We start from the raw sequence: 13,202 nt of genomic DNA, 5'->3' as shown, positions 1-13,202 counted from the left end.
AAACAGTATTTCATTTTGCAATAAGAACATAATGGCTCTAGCCTTGCAATGATTATCGTTTTTTTTCTTTTTCAGGCTTATGTTGACAAATTTAAATTTCAGAGCATAACCGCTGATGAAGCCTTGGCATTTTATTTAGATTACTTCCCCGAGCTTAAAGTAAAGAATGTTGATAAAATCAAGGGTAAGGCTAAATCGACACTTAATTCCAGCCCTTGTATTATATGAAGATAATTTTTTTCTTCTACACTTGTACATTCTTTCATCCTGTGTGTTTTTTTTTTTTTTCCCAAAGCTTTCCTTTTCAGCAGGCTAGTTCGGTTCAAATATAATGTGTATAAAAAGCATCTACCCTAGCATTTTCTCTTCACTCAAAATGCAGATGCTCTATTCCATTTATATTACACATTCTAAGGGTTTTTTACAGGGTGAGAATCTCAATCACTGGTCACAATGTATTTATTGGCCCAAGTATGTTTCTTCCTAGAAGTAACTGAAAATTTCACTGCAGAAGATCTCAAATATTTAAATGTTTTTGCATTGGAAGCTAGATCTGAGTTTCTGCACTGAGGGTCCACCGGTGTGCCAGTTGACACATCAAGACAGGCCAGTGGGTTGATCAAAAAAATATATTTTGATTCCCCCATCAATACACTTCAGTGTTGATGTGAAATTCCCTTTCTCAGGACTATTGTATTCTGACAGCGGGGATTGAGAGATCCACTTATGTACATCCAGCTTGCCTATAGATAGATGCACCTGTATAGTGACATGAGGATGAGTGGAATTTTTTCCCCCCTTTCCTGCCTGTTGGAACCCAGCTTGACTGGAGAATGCAGGGACGTCATTTACAGGAGTAGTGAAGTGAAGCTTGGGTGCTGGCGGCCGTGGTTACAGCCTCCATCGAGCACAGAGGGGAAGAGAAGAGGCCTGACTGGCATATTTTCCAGCCAGGCCCCACAGGATCGCCAGGTGGGGGAGCAGGTGGCTATTGAGACTTCCTTTTGCTAGCTCTGGTGAAAGTAGGCACCAGCGCTTCACAGGTTAGCAGTAAGGCTGTGATGCTGCTATATCCTGTGTTGTTTTTAGTGGAAGTTGGTTGGAACAGGTCTCCTTGGTGTTTGAACAGGGCACTGTAGTCTTATGGGTCAGTGGTGTTAGAATATTGAGCCGATGTACTTGTGGTAATTGGGTTCTTTTTGCTGATTTATTTTGTCCAGAGATAAACAAAGGTGCTGTTGCTAAAGAGCAATGCCCAGGCTGTGCAGTAAAATTAGGGATCTAATTATTCTAAGCCACTGTGTCGCTCTTGCATTAGAGGTGATCTTAAGGAAAATTAGCTGCAGTATGCACTAGGTTTCTTTCTTCAGTCAAAGAAGAATTGGCATCCACCTTTGCATATTTTCCGACCCCTAATGTCTTATTCTAATCTGTTGTCTAATATGCAGGGCACAACTAACCAGTCAGTCTTCCATAGTGTATGTCCCTTTCAATCTGGTGCAGTCTGGTTTGGGTTGTTAGTGACCCAGACAGTTATGACGACCAGGATGATTCTGCCAGGATTTCCAGGTTAAAATTGTCCTTAGAAAAGGTAGCTAAATTACCGGGTGCCATTTTACAGGACTATGGATATTCAGGAGGAAAAAGTCCAATTGTCAAGACATGAACAGATGTATCGGGGGCTACAAATTTTTTTACAGTCTATAAGGTATTAACGAATTCCATCCTTAGTGGTCTGGTCCAGAAAAGAATCCTTTATCTACAACAGTCTTGAAAGGAATTTTAGATTTAATAAAGACCCTAGCATACTCTGGAATTAATTTTGATGGCTGGATGTGCCATTTATCTAAAGTTTCAAAGAAAATGGATCTCTTTTGTGTACATCGGACAGCTAAAAGATCCTATGGATAGAAGAGGGGATGTTAGGCCTAAATGTGCCTGGGAGTCCAATATGGCAATTCTGACTTGGTCAGGGAACCCTTCTCCAAGCCGTGGCTTTGTAATCTGCCATTTTTGAGGGATTTGCTCTTCAGCCTTGAATTGGAAGCTGCCCTAGATCGCAAGCAGACCATAAAAAAGCCCTTGCAAAAAAGTTTTTTTTTTGCGGCCAAAGGATCCAATCTCAAGAGAACAAGGAGGCTAAGCCTAAAAATGCTGGTCACAACAGGAAGGGAGGGATCCTTTTTAACTTTCCTGATTAGACCACCAAGGTCCAATGACAGGAGGCATCTGGAAGATTAAGTGGGTTCCTGCTACAGTGGCAAAAAGTTTCTTTCAACAATTTAATTTGAAAGATAATAGTTTGGTTTGTAATTAGACATCACTCCACCAAAGAGATTCTTGGGGGAAAAAAAGAACAAAAACTATCCAAAGATCACGAGAAGGCCAGAGGCTTAATTCTCCTCCTAGGAGATTTGATACACCAGAAGGTTTTAATCCCTGTCCAGAAACAAGTTTTTTGTGGTTAAAAATTTTTTGTTTTTTTTTTAATCTTAAACCTCTAAACCAAGCCGCAAGATGCAAGAAATTCGATATGGAATCCATTTTTCTAGGTAAAGACATTCTACAACAAGATTGCTTCATGGCAATGTTGGATTTGAAGAACACTTATCTACATATACTGATCACAAGTAAGCTCTTGTTTTTACAGCTGGTGGTCAATATAGCAGGGGTGATCTATCATCCCTGCAGAGCGCTGCCCTTCGGGCTTTCTTGCTCCTCTGAGGTTGTGCTCTAGTACTGTTGTCCCTTATTAGGACAACTTCAGAGACATTTTGGTTAGACTTTTTACATTGGTTGAAAGACTTGGGACGCTTAATAAATTTAGAGAAATCAAATCTTTAATCTTCTCAGGTAATTTTTTTTCTAGGATTAACCATTCCTTTTCAGGAGCAGAAAAGATTCCTACCAGAGAAAAATCAATTCTGCAGATTTATGTCTTCAGTGTAATCTGCTTGATTCTAGTGAGGGACATTAAATCAGCACTCAGTTTTCTAACTTCCTCAATTCCGGTGGTCCAATGGGCATGTTTACACCATATCTTTGGAAGTTCAGTCTTTGTTATTCTTCTCCATGAGTTCTGATCAAATTCCTGCAAGAACAGAAAATCGTATTCGCTCCATACTGGTCAAAGGGGGCATGGGTCTTCTTTCTTAAGTCTCTAGTCGTTTTTCCTCTTGTTCCTCCATACATTTTTACAGTGACGCAAGATTTGATATTGCAGGGACCAGCTGTGCATCATCGAAGACCTTCCCTGAAATTGGACACTGTTGACAGCCGCAAGCCAGTTAAGAGAGCAATTTACTAGAATATATGGAAGAAATTTTAATGCCTGGCATGTGGAAAAGCATTTTTTGGTGGTAGATACACCCACTATTTAAGAGTTTTTACGGGGGAGGAATAAGGGTCTGGCACTTTTAGTACCATAAAGGTCCAATGCAGCTCTTAGGCCTCGGTCACACCATGTGCAGAGATGTGAGTTTTTCTGCACATGTTCTGCAAGGGCACAAAGAAAACAATTGGTCTCTATGTGCCCTTTTTATACCACAACATTAGTATTGTGCAGATTTTTTCTGAGCAGGAATCTGTGTATGCAGTTTTCTGCGTGGAAAATTAACTGACGTGACCTCAACATGGTGGAAGAGAAAGTGATGACACAGGGTGTGAAGTGTATCTGTACATAAAAAGAAAAAGCGCATAAAAAAAAATCTGATGTCAACATGCATAAAAACCTCACTGAAACGCACCTGAGAACTGATGTTGGCTCGTATATTGCAAGTGAAATCTGCACGTTTTTTTTCTATTCGTTTTTTCTGCATGTTTGGTGTGAAGGAGTATTTTTCTCCAAAAATCGCTTCAGGAAGATCCGCTTATCACCAGATTCTGTTAAGGCATTTTCCAGGAAAAGACCCGTTAAGGGAAAAATATGTCCTAGTTGGGACTTGTCTTTGGTCTTAAGATTTTGAACCATTATCAGAAGCTCTTTTGATCTTAAAGGTCACCCCACAGAATTGGTCAAATCCAAGCTCTGTTCATTTGAGAATCCTTCCAAGAAGACTGCGTAATTTTGAAAATTGATCCAGCTTCTCAAATCTTTGACTTTTCAACATTTACAGGACATAGCATTGCCATCTTTCTGTAGCCAGCCTGCTAATAAAATAATAGAAGAGAGGTTCAGTCCTTTTAGATGTTTATAACAGGTTTTTTTTATCCTATCTTATTGCATGAAAAGACTTTCGAGCTTCAGAGGCCTTGTTTGTGTTCTTCACAGGTAAGCACAAAGGGAACCAAGCTTCCAAAGTTACTTTGGCCAGCTGGACTAGGTTTGCTGTTTTGCAGGCTTACAATTCTCTGCAGTTCCTGAATGTGTTTTTGGACCAGAGCATTGGCTACATGATTGTACACCCCCCCCCCCCCCCAAGTGGTAAGTTCTCACTCTCCTCTCAAGGGCTGTCCTGGAAGAGGCAGAGAGGAAAATCCAGAGTAAGTTTACTGGTAACTCTATTTCTCTTACGTCCTCCGACAGTCGCCGCCCACTTCATATTCATCACCAATGGGGTTATGTCCTTTATTCCGTAGGAGTAGCTAGGCAATAGAATATGTTAATACAAAGATTTTTAACATATCCCACCCCCAGGGGGTGGTCCCCTCAGTACATAACCCTCCACTTCCTGTATCCAACTCAGTTTCAATGTCTAGCTTGTCAGGAGTGGCTGCATGTCTCTATGCTAGGACTTTTGTCTCAGCCTTTTCTTTTCTTTTGATTTTATTTGAGTTTTTTTTTTTTTTCTCTTTCTTTACTTAGCTGTTATTTTTACCAGCATTAGTTTAGTTCTTCTGATGAAGAGGATCATGCGGGTTGCGTCTCGGGCTGACCCCCCTGGTCGCAGGTTGTGGGTCAGTGGTTTCTCAGCCCGCCATCGAGCGTTCAGTCAGGTACCGCTCCTGAAGTTTCTGAACGACCCATCCCTGTTCGGTGCAGGGATGCTATGGTGAGGTGGCTACCTCACTGGACGCTGTGCGGTTTCTCAACCCACCGTTGCTGCGTCCTGGATGCGACTCTCCCTGTCTCATGTACAGCGGCTTGTTCGCCTGTGCGGGTTCCCCACGCCACCTATGAGGTAAGTGTAAATCTATGTGGGGACCTGTCTGTCTGAGGGCTGTCAGTCTGGGACTGTGTTACCCTGCCTCTGTCACACTGTAAATGTTCCCTATCTCTCTGGTGCATGCTGTGGGCTGCAAGGAGGGGGGCTGTGCTGCACTTCTGTGTCAGACTGGATCTGTGTGTCAGACTGTGTGCTGTATAACATGCATGTATCGTGTTGGGGCACATTTCTAAGACCGCTGCGGCGGTCCGCCATGTTTACTGTGCTTTTCACTGTGTGAGGGAGCGGAGTGTTCGGCGCCAAACGACGCCATTTTGTCAGCGCTCGCTCCGGCCGCATGGTAACACTGCTGGCGGCCATTTTCTTGTAGCCTTGCATAGGCTTACACAGAAGCGCCCTGTATTGCATCACATCCCTGGGCGCACCGATCGGAGCAGCAGCAGCAGCATTGGACCTTACAGGTTTTATTTATCTCTGTGTCATTACCTAAGTTTAGCCTCTTCTCCCTGTGGGGGTCTCATATTGGGCTAAGTGTGTGTGTGCGGTGGGCAGCGCTCGCCGCGCTTGTTGTGGGGGCTGTTAACCCTTTCTTTTCCGATCTGCTCTGGGGGCAATGGATTCTCAGGAAGCAAAATTCCTGCCACCTTGGTGGGCTCACAGGGAACTGCTGTCTCTCCCCCCCCCCCCCCTCCAGGGGGGGGGGGTTTTGGCTGCGTTTGTGGCTAATCTTGCTGCTCAAGTGCACCTGCTGGTGGCTGCTCAATCCACACATGGCCCAGAGTTTTAATTTCCTCTGGTTCGGAGGGGGATGGTGATGGGGCTGCTGTGACTGGGGTCTCCCTATCGGGGTCCCGTTCCTCCCTGGACCTTGTAGGGTCAGAGGTGGAGGCTGAGGTAGAGGGGGTTGATAATTCTTCCCCTGGCTCGTCTGAAGAGCTTGCACTCATGGATGTATTGGTTGCTTCTATCAAGCAAACACTGCGTTTAGAGGATGAACAATGTCCCCCTGCTGCCTTGGTGGCTTATGGGACGCAGAAAAGGCGCAAAATGTCGCAGGTGTTTCCCTGCACTGATGTTTTTACCGCGCTGTGAATGAACATTGGCGTAATATACGCAAACCTTTTGCTGTACCGAGTAGGTTTAAGCTACGCTATCCTTTTACGACCGCTACTGATGAGCGTTGGTGTGTCCCCCCTCCGGTGGACCACGCGATAGCAGTTTTGAACAAGTCCACTGCGATTCCTGCTGAAGACACCCCGGTGTTCTGGGATGCCTCGGACAAGAGGATGGAGTCCCTTGCCTGTCATACCTATTCTATTATGGGTTCTATGTTTAAAGCCTTCTTGCTTCACTTATGGCGGCCCAGGTGGTCGCGAGCTGGACGCAGGTGATTAGACGTGTCCTGGTGGCTGATTCTGCCCTCCAGGCGACTTGGCATATGGTGGATCAAATCCACCAGGGTGTCATGTATTTGTGTGATTCGGACCTGGATATGGTTCCGTTGGCTGCACGTGTACATGGTTTGGCGGTGTTGTCTCGCCGCCTGGTTTGGTTGAAGTGTTGGTCGGTGGCCAATCTTCGCGTAAGACCTTAGCTACTCTGCCTTTTGGTGGTTCTCGCCTTCTTGGTGAATCCCTTGAGGCCCTAATTTAGGGGGTCACGGGTGGTAAGAGCACGCTCTTGCCTCGATCCCACAAGACTAAGACGGCTCCTGGTAAGAAGCATGTCTCCTTTCGGCCCCCTCAGGGGTCTTTTTTCGTGTCTTTCGGTCACACTATAGGGGCAAGCCGTCCAAAGGTCGAGGCTAACACACCGGTTCCGCGGCCCACAACAGTACGGCCTGAAGGGGCGCCCTCACCCGACTCAGGGGTGGGGGGACGCTTGTTCGGTTTTCGCTCAGCCATGGCTGTCCCGGGTTCGGGACAGGTGGGTTCAGAAAATCGTTCGATCTGGGTACAAGATCGAGTTTCTCTCTCGGCCGGAGAGCAGATTTCTTCCCTCAAATCTTCTGCTATCCCCGGAGCGTTTGCGGGACCTGCATCTAGCGGTGCAGGACCTGAGGGCTCGGGGAGTGGTGGTCCCGGTGCCTCATCGGGTCAGATTTCGGGGGTTCTATTCCAATCTGTTCACCGTGCCCAGGAAGGAGAGCAAGGTACGTCCGATTCTGGACTTGAAAGCTCTGAACCGCTTTGTGCGGGTGCGCAAGTTTTGCATGGAATCTCTGCGGTCGGTGGTGGCTGCCCTGATTCCAGGGGAGTTCATGGCCTCCATCAACTTGAAGGATGCGTATCTTCACATCCCGATTTTCGAGGGGCACCAGAGGTACCTTCGATTCGCCATAGCGGAAGATCATGCCCAGTTTGTGGCATTGCCTTTTGGCCTCGCCTCGGCTCCGCGGGTGTTCACCAAGGTGCTGGCGCCTGTTCTGGCTTTGTTGAGAGCCCAGGGCATCTCGGTCCTGGGTTATCTGGTGTCTGCGACCAGCCAGGGTCTGGAGGAGGATCTGTCCTTCACGTTACAGACTCTGCAGGAGTTTGGTTGGACGATCAATTTTCCAAAGTCGACATTGTGCCCATCGGTTCGGTTTTCTTACCTGGGTATGATTCTGGACTCTGTCCAGGCGTAGGTCTTCCTGCCGGAAGAAAAACTCGCAGCTCTTTAGGAGGCAGTCAGGTCCCTCAGGGACGTTCCATCTTCGTCCTTTCGGACGTGCATGCGGTGTCTGGGATTGATGGTCTCGGCTTTCGAGGCGATTTCCCTTCGCCCAGTTTCACACGCGGGATCTCCAAGCGGAGATATTGTCCAGGTGGGACGGGCGTCCGCAGTCTCTGGATCTCCAGATGTCATTGAGTTCTCAGACCAGAAGGGATCTTCTGTGGTGGCTTCTATCCCCCTCAGTATCGGGGGGCAAGTCTTTTCGTCCCCTTTCGTGGACGATGATCGCCACGGACGCCAGCCTGTCGGGCTGGGGTGGTGTTCTGGGCGTTCTGCCCGCCCAGGGTGTTTGGTCGACGGAGGAATCCTCCCTTCCGATCAACGTTCTGGAACTGCGAGCGATACTCCTCTGTCTTCGTCGTTGGAACCCGGTTCGGGTGCAGACGGTCAATGCCACGGCGGTGACTTACATCAATCACCAAGGGGGCACCAGGAGTGCCCGGGCGGCTCGAGAAGTGGCCGCGATTCTGTCTTGGGCCGAGACGCATGTCCCGGCAATATCGGCAGGTCACATTCCGGGGGTGAAAATTTGGCAGGCGGTTTTTTCTGAGCCGTCGAACCCTGGACCAGGGAGAATGGTCCTTTCACCCGGCTGTCTTCCAGATGTTGTGCGCGAGGTGGGGTCTTCCGGAGGTAGACCTGTTCGCGTCTCGTCTGAACTACAAAGTACCACGGTTCGTGGCAAGGAGTGCGATCCTCGGGCAGACGCGTCGGACGCGTTGGTTGCCCCGTGGCATCAGTACCATCTGATGTATGCGTTCCCACCGATTCAATTGCTGTCCAGGTTCCTTCGCGGAACCGACCACGGTGATTCTTGTGACACCGGACTGTCCTCGCCGGTCCTGGGACGCGGACTTCGTAAATCTGGCAATCGACTCCCCGTGGCGTCTGCCTTTTCGAGAAGATCTTCTGTCGCAAGGACCGATCTTCCATCTTGCTTTACAGTCGCTGGCCTTGACGGCATGGCGGTTAAAACCGAGGTCCTGAAGAACAGGGGTCTTTCCCCTGAGTTCATTTACACCTTAATAAATGCGAGGGAGTCTTCCTCGGAAGGTTTATTACCGTGCTTGGAAGGCGTATTTTGCCTGGTGCGTATCCAGGGGTTTCTCTCCTGACACTTATTCGGTGTCTAGGGTGTTGCCCTTCCTTCAGACGGGTGTTGACCAGCGTCTGGCGCTGGCCACGATCAAGGGTCAGGTGTCTGCTTGGCCGTTCTTTTTCGGCGGCCTGTGGCATCTGATTCTTTGGTTAGCACTTTTGTGCGGGGGGTACGTCGTCTGATCCCTCCTAGGAGGGAACCTCTTACCCCTTGGGACTTGAATCTAGTTCTGTCAGTATTGCAGCGTGCTCCTTTTTGAAAGGTTCAGGGAGATCTCGCTGTCTTTGTTGTCCAGGTAGGTCGCCTTTTTGGTGGCTATCACCTCGACTCGACGAGTGTCGGGGCTGGCAGCCTTGTCCTACAAGTCTCCGTGTCTGGTTGTGCATTTGGACAAGGTGGTCTTGCGACCTAACCCTTCTTTTCTTCCAAAAAGGGTTTCGGACTTTCATCTCAATGTGGACATTGTCAAACCTTCGCTTTGCGCGAAGCCGAAGCATCCGACGGAGGTGTTGCTTCACTCCTTGGATGTTGTCCGGGCGATTAGAGTCTATTTCACATCGACTGAGTCTTCTCGCAAGTCGGATGCCTTGTTTGTCCTTCCGGGAGGTCCTCGGAAGGGCATGGCGGCGTCGGCTTCTACAATCGCCAAATGGATCAGACAGACCATTGATCAGGCCTATGCTTTGAGGGGAAAAGTTTCCCCTGTACCTGTGAAGGTGCACTCTACCAGATCTCTGAGTACGTCTTGGGCCTGTCGTCATGGGGCCTCTGTGGCCCAGGTGTGTGAGGCGGCGACTTGGTCGACCGTACACACTTTCACGATATTCTACAGAGTAGATGTTCAGGCATCGGCTGATGCTTCCTTTGGCCGCAAGGTTCTTAGTGCGGCAGTTCCCTAGAGCCCTTGTTACGGGTTCTTTGGCTTTTTGGGATTTTTGTTTTTTCCCTGGGTTCTCTTGCTCCTGTTGAGCGAGTGTTTTGTTCTTATGCCCAACTGGTTTCCTTCCTTTGGTAAGGTTCCTTTCTCTGATGGGGAGACGGCGTTGCCTTGGGCGCGGCTGTGTTCTTCCCACCCCTCATGTTTACACTGCTTTGGGACTTCCCCATTGGTGATGAATATGAAGTGGGCGGCGACTGTCGGAGGACGTAAGAGAAAACTGAATTTTTGTAAAATCTTACCTGTAAAATTCCTTTCTCTGAGTCCTCCGACAGTCGCCGCCCCCGCCCCTCTTTTGGGGTTTTGATGTACTCTCTACTGCTATTCCACTGAAACTGAGTTGGATACAGGAAGTGGAGGGTTATGTACTGAGGGGACCACCCCCTGGGGGTGGGATATGTTAAAAATCTTTGTATTAACATATTCTATTGCCTAGCTACTCCTACGGAATAAAGGACATAACCCCATTGGTGATGAATATGAAGTGGGCGGCGACTGTCGGAGGACTCAGAGAAAGGAATTTTACAGGTAAGATTTTACAAAAATTCCGTTTTCCAGTAGTCTTCCAGGACAGCTTGATTCCTCCCTGTTTCTTTTTTTTATGGTGGCGTATTTTTCAGAGTTATCCTTCAGTTTTCGGAGGACTGCCAATTTTTCTGATTTAGCAATGGGTTTCATGTCCCAGTGGAAACAGCTCCATCACTCAGTGGGTAGACTACTGGAAATAGTTACAGGTAAGCCTAACTCAGGATTTATAATTTGACTTGCCATTTCACTTTTTCAGGGATTATTGTTGAAGCGGTGTGCTTACATTTAATTGCAATCAACTTCCTTGATTACCACTAGTGTGATTGTTCAATCTACCACCATATCTGTTGGCATTTTTTTTTTTTTTTCACAACTCTGCAAAGCAGTAGTTTGTATGTATTCTAATTCTCTTGTAAATACACATCACTGAAGGTTTTTCTTTTACTTCAGGCCTAGAATTTTGCCATTGGCTAGATACCCCTGGTTGGCCTGCCTTCTTGCCAGACCTGTCTTCTGGTACTTCGCTCATGAAACCAGCTGATGAGTTGGCTGATCTCTGGTCATCTTCTCCACTGGATATGCAAGCTATTGGAAAAATGGACATTTCTTCTTGGAAAACGTATCAGATAGTCTACTTTTTGGATCGGCTTCTTGCAAAGTCCCCTCTACCACCTGGTAAGAAAATAAGTTAGGTTGAAGCAGAAAAAAACCCCACTAAATTAGTGTTTCCCAAAATGATTACATTCAAGGCATGAGGTGAATGATCACTGTCACTGTTGCTTGTGCTCTCAACCAAACTGCCAAAGCATCAAATGGCTGAAGTCAAAACTGATCACATTGCAGCATCATGACAACTGTGGATGAGAGTCTTAGATGACTGCTACCTTAGCTGTAAAGAATAGTGGAGGGGAACGTTGTCTGCTTTTATGTAAAGTAATGGCACACTTGTGAGAGTTATGTAACTATTTCAAATATAACATGCACTAGATGGCAACCAATAATCTATAGGAATTTACAGAATAGTATAAATGAGTAAAAGGCAGTCTCCTGAAGCTTCATTTATTAACATCTCATTTCCTGTTTTACAAAGGTAATGTGGAAGAGCTTGGAAAATATTACACAAAGATTTCAGAAGCTACCAATGCTGAACTTCGTCTTCGCTGGGCTCAAATTGTGCTGAAAAATGATTACCAAGATCATTTTTCTAAAGTTCGTGATTTTTTGTACTGCCAGGTATGTGAGTGGGAAATATAACCAACATATAGTAGGCGAAATTACAAACCGAAGTAATTAGCATTTTAATCCTAGATCAAAATTTGCATTTCCTTTGATCTTTGATGAGCGACTGGTAGGCCTGGTATGAATGTCAATGGGAAACCCAACGCCAAAAAAATAAACCGCATGGGTTTCCCCCTAAAATGTATACAAGATCCTTATTCAAGCATACCACCTAAAGCTAGTTTGAGACTGGTTAAAATTGTTAGGTTTAAATCTTAATGTTCTATAAATACTAAAGGTTTAAGCGTACCTGCGTGCTTGCTCGCTCTCTTGCTCGCTCTCTTTCGCTCGCTCTTTCTTTCCCTCTCTTTCGCTCGCTTGCTTTCTCTCGCTCTTTCTCTCGCTCACTCTCTTTTGCTCTCTCGCTCACTCTCTTGCTCGCTTTCTCTTTCTCGATATATAATTTTTGTCATTTTAAGTGCCCTGTTAACCAATAAATATGAAGATATTTTCTTATTGTGCCTCCAGGGAAAACAGAAGTACACATTGCCATTGTACCGTGCTATGAAAGCTGGATCAGAGGCCGCTCGTGCTCTAGCCTCAGAAACATTCCACCAGACCTCTCCACAGCTTCATCACAATGTCCGCAGTTATGTGAAAAAGATCCTGGGAGTGTAAAAAAAACACTACATAAGATGACACCAGAAACACAGCAATATTTACTGCACTCAACAACAACCATCTCCTGGCAGTTACAAATAGATTTTTATGGCTTAACAATCAAATAAAAATTGTTTAATGAAACTTCAATCAATATCAGTACTGTGCTGTAAGCGTTCAAATAAGATAATGATTATGTAAAACATTTTTATAGGATGAATATCCAGCTAGAACCGTCTCATTTAGGCTTTGAATAACTTCTACTGTTAAGTGGAGTACTATGAATTATTTCATTAGCTTTGTAAGGTCAAGAAAATTGGTATTCCAGAATGAAACTGACTCAGTGGGGAGATTGATTCATCGCCTGCATTTACAATGTAATTCTGCACAAATCTTTTTTTTTTTTTTTTTTCCCCCTTGTATTTTTATTACAAAAAGAAGGGTTTAACATGGGGTTTTTAACCTTTTTTTAATATTGCATACCTCACCCAAAATATGTCCACAGTAGGCATCTTCAGACGACATCATCATCATCATCATCCATGTCAATACCTTGATTTTTGCCTTCCATATGTATAGTTAGAAACAGAAAAGTTGCAAGAATATCATAAGGATTTTATTTATATGGATAAAAGGTTTGAGGCACAATAAAAGTGGTATTTCTGGCACACATGTTAGATTTGAACAAGCTAATTAGCACTTAACACAATTTTTATTATGGATACTTCTAAGGTAGTGTAAAATGTAAACCTTTCATGAGAGATGTGCAGGGGCTGCTCATCTACAAATGCCAGACACCTGGCTGTATTTGGGAACCACTGGCTTTAAATCTTTCTGATTCAGTAACCCAGAACAATCTTGTTTTGCATACACATTTTGAATGCTGTATTGCAATAGAATAGGGTCATTTTGACATCCAGGCTACTATCCTTTCCACAAG

At 45.8% G+C, this 13,202-nt stretch overlaps 1 protein-coding gene across 2 annotated transcripts in view; it reads left to right on the top strand.

Moving 5' to 3' along the window:
- The window catches only part of RNPEP (arginyl aminopeptidase), a 41,872-nt gene extending 29,563 nt beyond the window's left edge, over window positions 1-12,309 (top strand). For both annotated transcript variants that reach the window (XM_082246267.1, XM_082246266.1), the window contains exons 8-11: window positions 76-184; window positions 10,835-11,059; window positions 11,475-11,617; window positions 12,131-12,309. In XM_082246267.1, the coding sequence (XP_082102393.1) occupies window positions 76-184; window positions 10,835-11,059; window positions 11,475-11,617; window positions 12,131-12,280 (627 nt within the window). In that variant the 3' untranslated portion in view covers window positions 12,281-12,309. The remainder of the gene's footprint in view (window positions 1-75; window positions 185-10,834; window positions 11,060-11,474; window positions 11,618-12,130) is intronic.
- The last annotated feature ends 893 nt before the right edge of the window (window positions 12,310-13,202 follow it).

This window comes from Pelophylax lessonae (genome assembly GCF_965119305.1).
Source record: "Pelophylax lessonae genome assembly, chromosome: 2".
NCBI lineage: Eukaryota > Metazoa > Chordata > Amphibia > Anura > Ranidae > Pelophylax > Pelophylax lessonae.
The sequence above is the reverse complement of the archived record's forward strand: the minus strand, read 5'-3'. Positions and strand labels throughout refer to the sequence as shown.